At 46.4% G+C, this 18004-nt stretch overlaps 1 protein-coding gene across 6 annotated transcripts in view; it reads right to left on the reverse strand.

Annotated features, from left to right (window-relative positions):
- slc12a1 (solute carrier family 12 member 1) overlaps positions 1-15646 on the reverse strand; it is a 180336-nt gene extending 164690 nt beyond the window's left edge. For 5 of the 6 annotated variants that reach the window (XM_072493015.1, XM_072493012.1, XM_072493013.1 and 2 more), the window contains exon 1: positions 12323-12700. In XM_072493015.1, coding sequence (XP_072349116.1) covers positions 12323-12685 — 363 coding nt within the window. In that variant the 5' untranslated portion in view covers positions 12686-12700. Of the gene's footprint in view, positions 1-12322; positions 12701-15595 lie in introns of those variants that run through there. The other variant, XM_072493016.1, reaches the window with a different exon arrangement.
- Positions 15647-18004: the final 2358 nt, after the last annotated feature.

The following is an 18004-nucleotide window of genomic DNA, read 5'->3' on the forward strand; positions in this document are numbered from 1 at the left end:
TCAATTGAGGAAAAGGGGAGCAGCGAGGGAAATAGGGGGAGTGAGGGATGAGGAAGGAGAGATAGAGCGGGGAGCGGAGAGAGTGAATGGAGTGTTCAAGGCATTCTATAAAAGATTATACGAAGCTCGGCCCCCGGATGGGAAGGAGAGAATGATGTGCTTCCTGGACCGGCTGGAATTTCCTAAGGTGGAGGAGCAGGAGAGGGTGGGACTGGGAGCACAGATCGAGATAGAGGAAGTAGTGAAAGGAATTAGGAGTATGCAGGCGGGGAAGGCTCCGGGACCGGATGTATTTCCAGTCGAATTTTATAGGAAATATGTGGACTTGCTTGCCCCGATACTGATGAGAACCTTTAATGAGGCGAAGGAAAGGGGACAGCTGCCCCCGACTATGTCGGAGGCAACAATATCGCTTCTCCTAAAGAAAGAAAAAGACCCGCTGCAATGCGGGTCCTATAGACCTATTTCCCTCCTAAATGTAGACGCTAAGATTCTGGCCAAGGTAATGGCAATGAGGATAGAGGATTGTGCCCCGGGGGTAGTCCATGAGGACCAAACTGGGTTTGTGAAGGGGAGACAGCTGAATACGAATATACGGAGGCTGCTAGGGGTAATGATGATGCCCCCACCAGAGGGGGAAGCGGAGATAGAGGTGGCGATGGATGCCGAGAAAGCATTTGATAGAGTGGAGTGGGATTATTTGTGGGAGGTGTTGAGGAGATTTGGCTTTGGGGCCGGGTGTATCAGGTGGGTACAGTTGCTGTATAGGGCCCCGATGGCGAGCGTGGTCACGAATGGACGGGGGTCTGCGTATTTTCGGCTCCATAGAGGGACGAGGCAGGGATGTCCTCTGTCCGATTGAGCCCCTGGCAATAGCATTGAGGGGTTCCAGGAAGTGGAGGGGAGTACTCAGGGGAGGAGAGGAACACCGGGTATCTCTTTACACGGACGATTTATTGGTGTATGTGGCGGACCCGGCGGAGGGGATGCCAGAGATAATGCGGATACTTGGGGAGTTTGGAGAATTTTCAGGATATAAGCTGAACATGGGGAAATGTGAGCTGTTTGTGGTGCATCCAGGGGAGCAGAGCAGAGAAATAGAGGACTTACCGCTGAGGAAGGTAACAAGGGACTTTCGCTACTTGGGGATCCAGATAGTCAAGAATTGGGGTACATTGCATAGGTTAAACTTAACGCGGTTGGTGGAACAGATGGAGGAGGACTTCAAGAGATGGGACATGGTATCCCTGTCACTGGCAGGGAGGGTACAAGCGGTTAAAATGGTGGTCCTCCCGAGATTCCTCTTTGTGTTTCAGTGCCTCCCGGTGGTGATCACGAAGGCTTTTTTCAAAAGGATTGAGAAGAGTATCATGAGTTTTGTGTGGGCCGGGAAGACCCCGAGAGTGAGGAAGGGATTTTTGCAGCGTAGTAGGGATAGGGGGGGGGGGGGGGGGGGGGGGGGGGGGGGGGGCTGGCGCTACCGAGCCTGAGTGAGTACTACTGGGCCGCCAACATCTCAATGGTATGTAAGTGGATGGGAGAAGAGGAGGGAGCGGCGTGGAAGAGATTGAAGAAGGCGTCCTGTAGGGGGACTTGCCTACAAGCCATGGTGACAGCGCCGTTGCCGTTCTCACCGAAGAAATACACCACAAGCCCGGTGGTGGTGGCTACTCTGAAAATTTGGGGGCAATGGAGACGGCATAGGGGAAAGACTGGAGCCTCGGTGTGGTCCCCGATAGGAAATAATCATAGGTTTGCTCCGGGGAGAATGGATGGGGGATTTGGAACATGGCAAAGAACAGGAGTAACACAATTGAGAGATCTGTTTGTAGATGGGACGTTTGCAAGTCTGGGAGCGCTGACCGAAAAATATGGGTTGCCCCAAGGGAATGCATTCCGGTATATGCAACTGAGGGCTTTTACGGGGCAACAGGTGAGGGAATTCCCGCAGCTATCGGCGCAGGAGGTGCAGGACAGAGTGATCTCAAAGACATGGGTGGGGGACGGTAAGGTGTCAGACATATATAGGGAGATGAGAGACGAGGGGGAGATTATGGTAGACGAGCTGAAAGGGAAATGGGAAGAGCTGGGGGAGGAGATTGAGGAGGGGCTGTGGGCTGATGCCATAAGTAGGGTAAACTCATCGTCCTCGTGTGCCAGGCGAAGCCTGATACAATTTAAGGTGTTACACAGGGCGCATATGACTGGAACACGGCTTAGCAAATTTTTTGGAGTAGAGGATAGGTGTGCGAGATGCTCGAAAAGCCCAGCGAATCACACCCACATGTTCTGGTCATGTCCGGCACTACAGGGGTTTTGGGTGGGGGTGACAAAGGTGCTTTCAAAGGTAGTGGGGGTCCAGGTCGAACCAAGCTGGGGGTTGGCTATATTTGGGGTTGCAGAAGAGCCGGGAGTGCAGGAGGCGAGAGAGGCTGATGTTTTGGCCTTTGCGTCCCTAGTAGCCCGGCGCAGGATACTGTTGATGTGGAAGGAAGCCAAGCCCCCGGGTGTGGAGACCTGGATAAATGACATGGCAGGGTTTATAAAGCTGGAACGGATTAAGTTCGTCCTAAGGGGATCGGCTCAAGGCGGTGGCAACCGTTCGTCGAATACCTCACAGGAAGATAGCGGGAATGGAAAAGAAGAAGACAGCAGCAGCAGCCTGGGGGGGAGAGACCAGAGGGATTCTCAGGGATGTTAATATATAAGTATCATATGTATAGGTTGTTGTTATAGATAATTGTATATTGGACTGTTAAAACATATTTTTGGAGAATATTTATCTGGGACAAGGCAGTTGCCATTTAGTTTTGTTTTTGTTTATATATTATTTATTTCTTGTTTATAAAACTGGCCATTGTTATTTATATTGTTATATTACTGTGTAAAGGATACACAATGTACTGTCATGGTTGGCCAAAAATTTTCAATAAAATATTTTTTTTTTTTTTTAAAAAGAGATGGCTAGGGAAATTGCAAATGCACTAGTGATAATTTACAAAAATTCACTAGACTCTAGGGTGGTCCTGGCGGATTGGAAATTAGCAAACGTGACACCACTGTTTAAAAAAGGAGGTAGGCAGAAAGCGGGTAATTATAGGCCAGTGAGCTTAACTTCGGTAGTAGGGAAGATGCTGGAATCTATCATCAAGGAAGAAATAGCGAGGCATCTGGATGGAAATTGTCCCATTGGACAGACGCAGCATGGGTTCATGAAGGGCAGGTCGTGCCTAACTAATTTAGTGGAATTTTTTGAGGACATTAACAGTGCGGGGAGCCAATGGATGTGGTATATCTGGATTTCCAGAAAGCCTTTGACAAGGTGCCACACAAAAGGTTGTTGCATAAGATAAAGATGCATGGCATTAAGGGGAAAGTAGTAGCATGGATAGAGGATTGGTTAATTAATAGAAAGCAAAGAATGGGGATTAATGGGTTGTTTCTCTGGTTGGCAATCAGTAGCTAGTGGTGTCCCTCAGGGATCAGTGTTGGGCCCACAACTGTTCACAATTTACATAGATGATTTGGAGTTGGGACCAAGGGCAATGTGTCCAAGTTTGCAGACGACACTAAGATAAGTGGTAAAGCAAAAAGTGCTGAGGATACTGGAAGTCTGCAGCGGGATTTGGATAGGCTAAGTGAATGGGCTAGGGTCTGGCAGATGGAATACAATGTTGACAAATTGGTTTTTTTCTTGGGGGAGGTGGGGAAGTGCACATTCAGAGGTTATCCATTTTGGTAGGAATAACAGCAAAAGGGATTATTATTTAAATGATTAAATATTAAAACATGCTGCTGTGCAGAGAGACCTGGGTGTGCTAGTGCATGAGTCGCAAAAAGTTGGTTTTCAGGTGCAACAGGTGATTAAGAAGGCAAATGGAATTTTGTCCTTCATTGCTAGAGGGATGGAGTTTAAGACTAGAGAGGTTCTGATGCAATTGTATAAGGTGTTAGTGAGGCCACACCTGGAGTATTGTGTTCAGTTTTGGTCTCCTTACTTGAGAAAGGACGTACTGGCACTGGAGGGTGTGCAGAGGAGATTCACTAGGTTAATCCCAGAGCTGAAGGGGTTGGATTACGAGGAGGTTGAGTAGACTGGGACTGTACTCGTTGGAATTTAGAAGGATGAGGGGGGATCTTATAGAAACATATAAGATTATGAAGGGAATAGATAGGATAGATGCGGGCAGGTTGTTTCCACTGGCGGGTGAAAGCAGAACTAGGGGACATAGCCTCAAAATAAGGGGAAGTAGATTTAGGACTGAGTTTAGGAGGAACTTTTTCACCCAAAGGGTTGTGAATCTATGGAATTCCTTGCCCAGTGAAGCAGTAGAGGCTCCTTCATTAAATGTTTTTAAGATAAAGATAGATAGTTTTTTGAAGAATAAAGGGATTAAAGGGTTATGGTGTTCGGGCCGGAAAGTGGAGCTGAGTCCACAAAAGATCAGCCATGATCTCATTGAATGGTGGAGCAGGCTCGAGGGGCCAGATGGCCTACTCCTGCTCCTAGTTCTTATGTTCTTACTTAATTTGTATTCAATGCCCCTATTTACAAAGCCCAATATCCAAATGCGTTCTCATTGACCTTGTCAACCTTCCCTGCCACCTTCAAACCTCTCAATGTGCACTTCCCCACCTCCCCCAAGAAAAAAAATTATATTACGTCTCCACGTTGTTTCTCCCAAAGTGCATTATTTCACACTTAGCCATAAGTTACATCTGCTCAGAGTACGTGCTTCTGAATTATGCTATCTTTCTCATATTTACTATGTTTCCAATTTTGTATCATCCACAAGCTTTAAAATTATACTCCCATGACCAAGCGCAGATTATTTAGATACCACGTGCAAAGCATTCCTCCAGCCCTCTCCCGTTTACAAGGAGGTTTGAGTGTGTGGTCAGTTTCTCTTATTGGACCTTTGCTTTGCTCAGCAACCTGGGATGCAACCCATCTGATAAAGTCTTTCAGTGAAGCATAAATGTCTCCTTAAGTCAGACAATACTACGAATATGAGGGCGCTGGAAGAGAAGTTTGCATTGGCGGGGGGAAACGAATTTCGATATCTGCAGGTGCGGGACTTTCTGCGGAGGCAGGTACAAACTTTCCCACTCCTGCCGCTAAGGGGGATTCAGGACAGGATAGTTTCCAGAGGATGGATAGATGAGGGGAGCGTTTCTGACATTTATAAGGAGCTTATGGGATCAGAGGAGACGCAGACTGAGGAGCTGAAGCGAAAGTGTGAGGAGACGCTGGGGGGAGAGATAAAGGAAGGCCTTTGGGCAGACGCATTGAGTGGAGTCAACGCATCCGCAACTTGTGCCAGACTCAGCCAGATTCAATCCAAGCTCGTTCACCGGGCTCACATGACAGTGGCCTGGATGAGCAGATTCTTTGGGGTGGAAGATAGGTGCGCAAAATGTGCGGAAGGACCAGCGAACCACGTCCACATGTTCTGGGCATGTTCAAAGCTGAGGGGATTCTGGCAGGGGTTTGCGGACGTCATGTCCAAGGTGTTAAAATCAAGGGTGGCTTTGAGTCCAGAGGTGGCGATTTTCTGGGTGTTGCAGGATTGGGGAATCCAGGAGAAAGAGGCAGACGTCTGGCCTTTGCTTCCCTGGTAGCCTGGATGTGGATATTACTAGCATGGAGGGACTCCAGGCCCCCGAAGTCGGAGACCTGGCTATCGGACATGGCTAGTTTTCTCTGTCTGGAGAAAATTAAGTTTGCCTTGAAAGGGTCACTGTTAGGGTTCGCCCGGAGATGACAACCATTCATCGACTTCTTCGCGGAGAATTAATCGTCAGCAGGGGGGTTAGATTAGGGGATTAATTAATGGTGGGACCTGTTGGGGAGGGAGGTGGTATTTGCACTATGTTTATATTTTCATGTACATTGTTTATAGTGCTGCTGTTACAATGCCAAAAAATACCTCAATAAAATGTTTATTAAAAAAAAGTCAGGCAATACTAGCTATGAGAAAGAGATCCTGATTCAGGAGCTCAAAGACAATGCAATCAATCCCATCAGCCTAATTCAGTAGTAAGAAGCTTCGCCTCGGAATCTGAAGCTTCACTCAAGGGCTTGGCCATACAAATAAAGGCTGTCCTTTTGGTGCAGTATTAGGGAATACTACGTTGTCAGAGATGCCATCTTTTAGAAGAGATGTTAAGCCAAAACTCCAGCCTGTTCAAGTGGATGGCCAGAGGTGCTTAAAACATTGATCACAATCGTCCGGGAGCTCATTTCCCAGCGCCCGCAATTCTGAGCACTTTATACTATGTACAGAGCCAGCACATGCTCGTTGTGTACTTTCTGCACCCGCTTTCTCAATGGAAGAGTGAAATTCATACGACACAAAAGAAACTAAATTAGATACTTATTGTTTTGCCCAGGCTGATGAAATATAACTCCCACCTACCACTGTTGACTGCAAAAGTATTATGCAATACAAGTAGACTTTACTGCATTATTGTAAGATTTTATCCTTGGGTCCCACCCCAATTCCTAGTGGGCAAGGATTGACAGTGCAAAACTGACCTCCGTGGCATTCATTTTTAAAATAAAATACAACCTGGGCCCAGTGCCAACTGAATATTACACATTAAACCTTTGCAAGTTAGGGTACAGAAGCATAGGCCATGTCACAGGATTTGTAAGCCAGATGCCTGAATTATTGATCCGGAGGACAAGAGTTTAAATCCCATCACGCAGTTGAAGAATTCAAATTCAATGAATTAAACTAGGTTACAATTCTGAATTGTTGACCACAAAAAAGTACCAGATTGTTGTAAAACTCCACATGCTTCACTAATGCCCTATAGGGGGAGGAAATCTGCAGGAGCATTCTTGGTGTATTTTTCCTCTTTTTATCCATAGGCAGGCTGTGTAAGGCCTGTATTGTGCAACATGTTTGAATGTCCCGGTGGGGGAGAGTGGGAAGACCAGGCTGGTAGATCGTGTTAGGATAACTGTTGAAAAAGTAGATCTCAAGTCACTAAAGTCTGGACACCCCTGACGTAAACAATTTTGGAAATTTCTTCATTATTAATATCACCAAAAGAAATTAATGTGTTAAATAGTGCTCATTGCTGAAAGAAAATGGACTATTGTGCTTACCGACATAACATTGCCTATACCTCAATGATAATTCATTGTCCCAAAACACTTGATAGCCATTCTTAAAATGTGAAAGGCACTATCCAGATTAGCATTCTTCACCTGCTACCCAGTGCCAATGGATCACTTACCTGACGTCATCAAAAAGCAATGTGGAAAGAGTCTGCATCTCAACAGCTATATCCAAGTCCAGTATCAGCTATGGGAAGTAAATTTGGGGTCTCATAGCAGGAGGAAGCAAGATGACACACTCGGTGTCAAATAAAAGGAGCTATTGTAGTTATCTCCTTCAGGGTGCTAATGGGCAACAATAGAAGACAATTAAATCAATTGGTAAACTTAACCTACATGACGACACTGGATCAACTCAAAATAGATCAATTAAAAAATGGGGCTTTTTTTAAATAAAAAAGAGCACTACAATTAATAAATCCTCAGAAAGGGGAAGGGAAGTTGACAATAAAACATTACTTCCCCCATGTTCAATACACTCCACTCCCGGTGGTGTCCACCAGTCAAATAATGCCTAGAGGTCATGAAGAGAACTCAGACAAAGCCACGAGAAGTCAATTGCATACGGTCAACCTTTGTATGACACTGGCAAAAAATAACATTTTCCATCACAACCTGGTATACAAGGCTAGCTGAAGAAGCGGATTAACAGGGTTGCATTCCCCAATGACCATTGATTATTAAAACTGCATGCAGTTACCAATAATTGTGGAAGTGCTCAACCAAAGGTACCACAAATGTGTTTTTAAAATAAATTTAAAGTACCCAATTCTTTTTTTTCTAATTAAGAGGCAATTGCAGTGTGGCTAATCCACCTACCTACACATCTTTTGAGTTGTGGGGGGAGACCCACACTGACACGGGGAGAATGTGCAAACTGCAGTCTCACAAATGTTTTATGGGAAAGAAGCAAGTCAAGTTTAGCTTCCAGGAGACATGACCAACCCATTGCAAAGATAGCAATGAAATTGTAGCTATCTAAGATGGCCACCTGCAAAGAACCATGGGAAGTATGGCCAACCCAGGACTCAGGACAGATACACAGCCTATGTGTATCCAAAACACAGGTAACCAGACCTGACCGAAACCCCCGCTTGTTTACATTTTAATGGCCCATTTTCCCAGGACAATAGAACTCCAATCAAGCAACCGGTACCGCCACAGACTGATCGGCACCACTCCCTTGCTCAGAAAGCACAACTGCCAAGGTCAATGACCGCTCAGGACCCGCCCAACTACCAAGGCACCTGCCCCTTTATTGGCCGAAATCGAAGAGAATGTTCAGAGTCCTGTCGAACTATTCGGTCTTAAGGTTAAGGACCGCCCTAAAGAGCGCAAAATCCCAGGGGGATAAAAGAGAGCACAGCCATGTGTTCTGTCTCTCGTGGATCCGGTCTGTGCCACCCAATTGCAGCAGGAACAGCCAGTTAAATTCAAGACCAACGATCGCTACCTTACAGATGAGCCCAGCTGAGACAGAGCCACTTTCTTCGAACCAGCCAAGTGAAATCCAGATAAAGGCCTTATCCATTTGCACAGTGCCAGTCACCCTGAAGTTAAGTATAGGTTATTGTAGCCGATAGGTGCAGTAGTAGATATTGTGTTTGCATGTTGAGATAACTCTTGTGTATGTAAATAAACCATCTTTTGAACTAACTAGCTGGTTGTGTTGTCATTTGATCGATATAAGGGAAAGGCTTGTGGTTCACGGAGATAAATATATAGAGCAACAAAATGTCTATGGAATTCCTGGACTCCAAAAGAAAGAGGCAAAAATACATACTTTTGGCAGGCAGAATTGTTTTAGGAAGTCAAATCTAGTCAATTCCAGAATTTAGATAGTTTGATATTGCCAATCTGCATGTCCCACATCGGCATAACAGAACGACTGCAACAACACACAATATTGTTAATGAAAGAAGCATATATGTAATTACGAAGATCTGCAACAAACAGTCCCAAAAAGAGGATATAAGGAATTAAAAAGCATCTAGAGTTGCATAGCAGTGACCCAAAATACCCACGTGTAACCAGCACTGATCCACTTATACTGCACTCCTGCTCCCCAAGAGCTGAAAATGTATGTTTTCCTAAAATAAATATAAAATACAAGTACAGCATTCCACCTAAATCTGGCCAGCATATTTTGTGCCCCAAATGATTATAGGCTGCCCACCATTATGTAGAAAATTGAATTTTTCACATCAGTTTTATATATTCAATATCTGCTTCTGTTAAAACAACCATAAATGTGTACGATATGTTTAATGGACTGTACTGTCAGATTGTGTAAATGCTTTCATAATTTTAAAAATCTTGAATAAATCTCCTCAATCTTCTCTGCTCCAGTGGAAATAGTCCCAGTTTCTCACATCTCTTGTAATTGCAATCTTTCATCCTTGGTAGTGTGATGAATCTATAGTGTATGTCTGAACAGCTTCAATGACCTTTGTGCAGTTTGGATGCCTAGTTGAAGATGTAGCAGATTTCTCCTTTCTGGCATAATTCTCGACTGCTACTACAATTGGGGCAAAATTCTCTGGTATCGGCGCGATGTCCGCCGACCGGCGCTAATCAGTCCGGCATCGCGCCGCCCCAAAGGTGCGGAATCCTCCGCATCTTGGGGGGCCCAGCCCTAACCTCGAGGGGCTAGGCCCGCGCAGGACTGATTTCCGCCCCTCCAGCTGGCGGAAAAGGCCTTTGGTGCCCCGCCAGCTGGCGCGGAAATGACATTGCCGGGCGGCGCATGCACGGGAGCGTTAACGGCCGCTCACGGCATCCCCGCGCACGCACTGTGGAGGGAGTCTCTTCCGCCATGGTGGAGATCGCGGGCCAGGCCACCGTGGGGGAACCCCCCCGGGGCCAGATTGCCCCACGCCACCCCAGGAGCCCGCCCGCGCCGCCGTGTCCCGCCTGTAAGAGTTTAATCCATGCCGGCGGGACAGGCATCCTAGTAGCAGGACTTCGGCCCATCCGGGCCGGAGAATCGCAGGGGGGGGGGGGGTGCCAACCAACGCAGCGCGATTCCCGCCCCCGCCGAATCTCCGGTGCCAGAGAATTCGGCAACCGGCAGGGGCAGGATACACGCCAGCCCCCGGCGATTCTACGACCCGGCGGGGGGGTCGGAGAATCTCGCCCTAGGTTACAGAAATGGCTTTCTGCAAGGAACCCAATTTACAACAATGGGACAAGAGTGTGTGCATGTGTGTGGACTCGGGGTATTAGGCAGAAGATTAATCTAGCAAACAAATAAGTGCCAAAACCTCAAGAAAAGGAAACACCAACAGCTGTGCATTGCTACAGCATATCTAAAACATTTTACTATAACAGTGGAAAGAAGAGTATCAGAAAAATTCCTCTCTAAAAGACAACTACTTAATATATAATTAATTGCCAATGCTTGCAAATCATCTTTCAGAATAGGTGAAGAGCCAATCTTCACAGTGCTGATCAAGTGTTGTTCCAAGTCACACACAGCCTTCTGCATGGTACTTGCATTAGAGCAGATGGCAGGATTGCTACAAGGGTTATACCTTTAAATGTTTACTAAGTTGCTAAATATTTCAATCAGAGATGGAACAGAAATTACAGTACCCAGACATCCTTGAAGGGAAAGAAAACTTGCGTTTTTATATAGGCACTACCTTTTACCACCGGAAGGTTTCTCAATGAATCATAGAATTGACAATGCAGAAGGAGGCCGTTCGCCCATCGAGTCTACACTGGCCTCCCTACCTAAGCCCACATCTCCACCCTATCCTTGTAACTAAACCTAACCTGGATACTACGGGGCAATTTAGTGCGACCTATCCTAACCTTCACATCTTTGGACTGTGGGTGGAAACCAGAGCACCCGGAGGAAGCCCACGCAGACACGGGGAGAACGTGCAGACTCCGCACAGTGACCCAAGCCGGAAATCAAACCCGGGTCCCTGGTGCTATGAACCAACAGTGCTACCGTGTCACCCTTTACATGAATAAAGAATATAGATTCCCTACAGAAAACCATTCAGCCCATTGCATCTGCACCAACCCTCTGAAAGAGCTCTCCACCCAGGTCCCATCCCTGTAACAGGGAGCGTGGCAACTAGGGGATTTTCCAAGTAACTTCATTGGAGTGTTAATATAAGCCTACTTGTGACAATAATAAAGATTAAAGTGTAATAACAAACTTGCCAGCAAAGAGCAGTTAATCTATTTCAGTGATATTGGTCGAGGTATAAATCATAGAATCCCTACAATGCAGAAGGAGGCAATTCGGCCCATCATGTCTGCAACCCCACCCAATCTGCACATCCTTGGACACAAAAGGGCAATGTAGCATGGCCAATCCACCTAACCTGCACATCTTTGGACTGCGTGAGGAAACCTGAGCACCTGGAGGAAACCCACGCAGACACAAGAACGTACAAATTCAAGTGGACAAGGCCGGAATTGAACCCGGGTGAAGCAGCAGTGCTAACCACTCTGCCGCCGTGCCATCCAATACGGCCAGGACACTGCTCGTCTTCAAAATAGTTCCGTAATTCCTTCAATGCCTAGATGAGGGGTTTTAGTTCAGTGCCTTATCTGAAAGCTAGCATCGTCCCTCAGTACGACACCCTGGGTGTCAGCCTTGGTTTTGTGATTCTCCGGAGTTTGAGCCTACAAAGCTGGTGACTCAAGAGTGGCACCAAGTCAGAACCGGCACACATTGGGAAGGCAAGTTGAGTGAGGCTAGGCGCTCAAGTCTTCAAAAGTGTGAGGGCCCCCTTGTTCTAGATGCAAACACTAACATTACCATCCCCCATGGTGGCGTTATGGTGTTGTCACTGGACTAGTAATCCAGAGACCCAGGGTAATGCTCTGGGGTCCTAGGTTTGAAATCACCATGGCAGATGGCAAAATTAGAGTTCAGTAATAAACAAATCTGGAATTAAAAGTCTAACGATGACCATGGAACGATTGCCGATTGTGGTAAAAACCCATCTGGTTCACTAATGTCCTTCAGGGAAGGAAATCTGCGGTCCTTACCCGGTCTGGCCTACGTGTGACTCCAGATCCACACAGCCATGCAGTTGACTTAACTAGCCCCTGCTGAAGTGGCCCAGCAAGTTACTTAGTTCAAGGGCAATCAGGGATGGGCAACAACAATGCCCACATCCCCAAAGACAAATTTGTAAAATAAGTGGAGTGGGGAAAACTTGCCCTCACCCTCTTTAGGTCTTCATGAAGATCGGCCAGGGAGGGTCGGTTGACCTTGACGCCGCTGAAGCTGCTGGTGTTGCGGTAGAAGTCGATCCTGGGCACCCTGTCCACGGTGTTGTGCCCAAAGGTCTTCAGGTAGGAGTTGCTGAGGGTGTCACACGACTGGAAGATGCCGTCGGCTCGGAGGGAGTCGCCGCCGCGGTTCTGGAAGCTGAATTCGAAGCGCTGGAGGCGGCTCACGCCGTCCTCGGTGCCCCCGAAGGCCGAGGAAGGGGCGTACTCGGGCGGCTCGTCCACCAGCCTCACGTGGAAGCGGCTGCACGGGGTGCCGGCCTCGTCCGCCCCGCTCGGGTTGAAATCTCTCTCCATCGTCCCCGCTGCCCGAGGGGGGGGGGGGGGGGCAAAATGGCGGCCGGGCCTCGCGCTCGTCGCTCCTGGCAACCGCCTCCGGGTCCCCGGCACTCTCACTAATACCACTGCCCGCCGACCCGGACCCCCTCGTTGTTGACGTTGCTGCCGCTGTTATTGCTGATGTGTGGTGTTAGCGACGCTCCCCCCGCGCGCACACACCTTCCCTCAGCCGCGTCCAACGGCGAATAAGCGCTTTGGGCGCTTTCCCGCTCATTTTATAAGCGCCGGGTCCGGTTCGCGCATGCGCGTCATCCGGCGCCCCGTGATTGGCCGAAAGCGCCCAGTGCAATGCGCATGACTGACTGGCAATCTGGCTGGCTGGCTGGGCCACCCTTTGATGCCCATCCCCCAATTGCCCTTGAACTGAGTGGCTTGCTGATCCATTTCAGAGAGGTGGTGGGGGGGGGGGGGGGGGGGAGGGACAAGGGACCAAGAACAAAAAAAAAGTACAGCACAGGAATAGGCCTTTGGGCCCTCCAAGCCAGTGCCAACCATGCTGCCCGGCCAACCTAAAGACCATAAGACATAGAAGTAGAATTGGGTCACTCGGACAATCGATCCTGCTCCGCCATTCAATCACGGCTGTTATTTTTCTCATCCCCATTCTCCTGACTTCTACCCATAACCCTTGATCCTCTTATTAATCAAGAACCTATCTATCTCTGTCTTAAAGACACTCAGTGATTTGCCCTCCTCAGCCTTCTGAAGCAAAGAGTTCCACAGATTCACCACGGATTCATGGGCAGCACGATAGCACAGTGGTTAGCACAATTGCTTCACAGCTCCAGGGTCCCAGGTTCGATTCCCGGTTTGGGTCACTATCTGCGTGGAGGCTGCACGTTCTCCCCACGTGTGCGTGGGTTTCCTCCGGGTGCTCCAGTTTCCTCCCACATTCCACCAAAGATGTGCAGGTTAGGTGGATTAGCCATTCTAAATTGCCCTTAGTGTCCAAAAAGGATAGGTGAGGATAAAGGGCAGAGGAGTGAGGCTTGAATGGGATGCTCTTTCCAAGGGCCGGTGCAGACTCAATGGACTGAATGTTCACCTTCTGCACTGTAAATTCTATGATCCCACCCTCTGGCAGAAGAAATTCCTCCTCATCTCTGTTTTAACGATCGTCCCTTTAGTCTCAGATTGTGTTCTCTGGTTCTAGTTTTTCCTACAAGTGGAAACATCCTCTCCACGACCACTCTATCCAGACCTTCTACACTTCCGGGGTCCGTATCCTCTACTCCCACCCTATTCATGTCACCCCTTAAACGTCACTATCACAGCGGCTTCCACCACCTCCTACGGCAGTGAGTTCTAGGCACCCACTATGTAAAAAATCTTCCCTCGCACATCTCTAAACTTTGCCCCTTGCACCTTAAACCTATGTCCCCTAGAAATTGACTCTTACACCCTGGGAAAAAGCTTCTGACTATCCACTCTGTCCCTCGTAGTTCTGTAGACTTCTATCGGGCTTTGAGGAAGAGTTACCCAGACTCTCGGGTCAGCTCCCTTCCCACTCCACAGATGCTGTCAGACCTGCTGAGATTGCCCAGTATTTTCTGTTTTTGCTTCAGATTCCAGCACCTGCAGTAAATTCCTTTTATCTCCAATCAAATGGTTTCATTTCCGAAATATGCCTGCCTATCATTTAACAACATCCGAATGCTTTTCCAAAGCATTGATATACTCAAGTCAAGAGGTATTTTAAAAATACTGAATTGCTGATATTTACCGGATGAAATGTTGGGGAAACTATTTGAAAACTGCATACAGCACAACAGGAGCCCATTCGGCCCATCATCTATATGCCAGCGCTTTGAAAGAACTATCCCACCCTCCCACTCGCCCCACCAACCATCCACCCAATCCTTCTGCAAATGTTTCATTTCGAGAATTTGGCCAACTCCCATTTGAAAGTTACTATTGAATCTGCTTCCACCGTTGAGGCAGAGTGTTGGAATCCTAACAATTAAACTTTATTTTGATAGCATAAGCTCAACGTACAAGAGTGTTAATCCTTTTTCGAAAGCGTTGGAGGACTAACCTTTAATTATCTCTCCCGCCACATGTAATGAAAATGAAAATCGCTTATTGTCACAAGTAGGCTTCAAATGAAGTTACTGTGAAAAGCCCCAAGTCGCCACATTCCGGCGCCTTTTCGGGGAGGCTGTGATGTAAAGTTGCAATTCTGGTATCGCTAAACAAAATGTGATTTAATATCTTGCGGATATATTTTGCCATTCTTGACTAAAGTAATGAGACAATGAATGATATTGGGGCAGAACCAAACACAACCAAGGAATCAAATAGAAAATGGGTTCTCATTGTATCTTGTCTATGTGCAAATGACATATTAAAGTAAAAACAGAAACTCCACAAGTCTGTGGAGAGAAAAGGGGTTAACGTTTCGAGTCTAAATGCCCCATCTACCGATCTGGACGCATATTAAAACGCGAGGTTGATTTTACTTTCCAAAGACGATTTATGTGAAATTCATTTGCAACTTCAGCCGCCTATACAAAGTCGTGCATTCTCTTGTATTGCAATTTAACCGAGCATTTTAAACATTAAGATCCATTGTATCTGACACCTTTAATACAGTTTGATTAATACCCTCAGCCTTAAAATTTTAAGACGCACAATACATTAATTGCCGTTATGTTTGACTCTAAAAAACTTGAGTACTTCCCGTAAAAAAAAACCTTTTAATTCGGAGACAGGGGGTAATAATGTGAGTGTTGTTTCAACTTCTCTGTCTCTTGATGTTTAACATCTGATATATAAACCCCGCAGATCTACAAGAACAATAATGTAAATGTTTACTGTTCAGTCAAAGCAGCGGTTTCAAAACACACTTAAATGGAAGATATAACCTACTGTTTTTGTAGAGGAAATCCAAGGTCTACGTCCCATCCATGGACACAATCCTTTAATGATCTCTCAATCCAAGTGCATAATCAGCAAGAAAACAGTCAAGGGATTGTCTGATTAAATTCAAATTCCCTGACAACTCCACAGCGCATTCACTAAAACTGCTCAAATCTCAAATGACTGTGGGCATTAATTCGCAATTCCTCGGACAAAACAAACTTCGACTAACCCAAAACCCGTTCCTCAACCACACCTGGTAACTTATCCCAGTTGCCGCCTATGAGAAATGCTCATTATGTACAAAACAACGAATACGTGGATATAAACTATTGTTATATACACAAATACACCTGCTTTCCATGAGGCGTTTATTTAGTTTTCTCTCATTTTTGTGACTGTTATTATGTCAGCACATATTTACTTTTTTGGAAAGGAAATCTAAACCTTGGAAGCCTGTTCTGGAGTGGAACACGCTGAGAGTAGCTCTCTCGCTACTCAAAAGTCCACTTTCAGCTGCAGATGTGTTATTAATCTGGTCTGCAAACTTTAAAAGATATTCTGCTCTGTTTGACCGGGCATGTTCGGTAACGCTGCTTTGGAGAGATCCCAAATGACAGGCGGAATATCATCAAAATAAATTTTAAAGATGTACAAACCGAGTGATGAATGGGGTACGCGACGCAATATAGACCAGGGACTGATATGATCATGTAATCTAATATATAATAACCATCGACGGGGTTTTATTGAGAAAATTCAGCTGAGAGATAGCGTTGGCGTGAAGTTTAGCAAAATCATTTGTGCATTTTGGGGAGAGAAGAGGGAAAGATGGAGAGGAATTTGAGCAGAAAGTTGTAACTTGAATGAATTAACTCCAGTACAACTCGGGCACATTCTGACAATGTAAAAAATTACCAACTTATTGTCAGAAATGGGAAGTTTGACAAAAGTAGACGAGGAATGAGATCGATCGGGAGAGGGAGAGATGGCGACTCAATATCAAACCCAATCAAGTTGTGTTTCCAATGCGTTGAGAGTCACCCAGACTCGAAACGTCAGCTCCCTTCTCTCCCCACAGATGCTGTCAGCCCTGCTGAGATTGTCCAGTATTTTCTGTTTGTGTTTCCAATGTTTCTTTTTTTTAAAATTAACACCGCTTTTGTCTCTCATCCACTGGGAACCAAGATGACAATGTGTAACAATGCCCGGCCAATTTCTATTGTGTCATTTAGTAGCAATTTCTAGGAAATGTTAATATCCCCAGAAATGCAAACGCTGAGCACAGTTGCACTGAAATCCCTCTGTGGAGAGAGAAACAAGTTTCGAGCCCAACATGACCCTATTTGAGTGTTTGAGATAAAAGTTTGTGGGTTGTTGCAGTATCAACCAGCAGTGTGTTCGAGTGTTCTCTACTGATCTCGCTTCCAATTATTTGCAGGCGAAAATAGGCCGCCAAGGGAGTTTAAAAACACAAAAATCGATACTTCGATTTTCTTTTTTCTTTTAAATGTGCACCCCCATCACGGGTACTGTTATTACAGCGCCCTGCAAAGATTTAACATCGGAATCATTGCTTATTTACATTTCACCGGGAAGTGAATTTCCAATGGGTGAACACGTCTCTTTTCCATTTGTGGCTGAATTCTTGGAATGTCGTGGGGTAATTTGAGAGTGGGGAGGGTAAAACTGAACTCAAATCACGGGTTTACAGTTCCTCCGGCGTTCTGACTCAGGCCATTAGTATGCTATTAACTTGACATATACATTTAAATTTCACACACACTGTTCTTTCAATCCTGACCCCCATGGCCCCTAACCTCGTTCTGAGAGTTTGGGAAATTCCAAAACAAAATACTCAATGCCCAGGCCCAATCACTTCAACTCAACTGAGTTAAGTTTTGAAGTAAAACACTTTTCCCCCAAAAGTATACTTTATTCATAACAATTGTAAAAGTACATTGCAAAACATTTCAATGAGGGCAGCATGATAGCACAGTGGTTAGCATTGTTGCTTCACAGCACCAGGAACTCAGGTTTGATTCCTGGCTTGGGTCACTGTCTGTGCGGAGTTCTCCCCGTGTCTGCGTGGGTTTCCTCCGGGTGCTCCGTTTTCCACCCATAGTCCAAAGATGTGCAGGTTAGGCCGATTGGTCGCGCTAAATTGCCCAGTGGTGTCGAAAAGTTTGGTGGGGTTGCTGGGTTACGGGGATAGGATAGGATAGTGTCTGCATGGGTTTCCTCCAAGTGCTCCGGTTTCCTCCCACAGTCCAAAAATGTTCAGGGTTAGGTGGACTGGCCATGCTAAAATTGTCCCTTAGTGTCCAAAGATGCGTAGATTAAGTGGGGTTACGGGGATAAGGTGGAGGAAGTGGGCCTAGGTAGGGTTGGTGCAGACTCAATGGGCCAAATGGCCTC

The sequence above is a fragment of the Scyliorhinus torazame genome, chromosome 30, assembly GCF_047496885.1.
Source record: "Scyliorhinus torazame isolate Kashiwa2021f chromosome 30, sScyTor2.1, whole genome shotgun sequence".
NCBI classification, from domain to species: domain Eukaryota; kingdom Metazoa; phylum Chordata; class Chondrichthyes; order Carcharhiniformes; family Scyliorhinidae; genus Scyliorhinus; species Scyliorhinus torazame.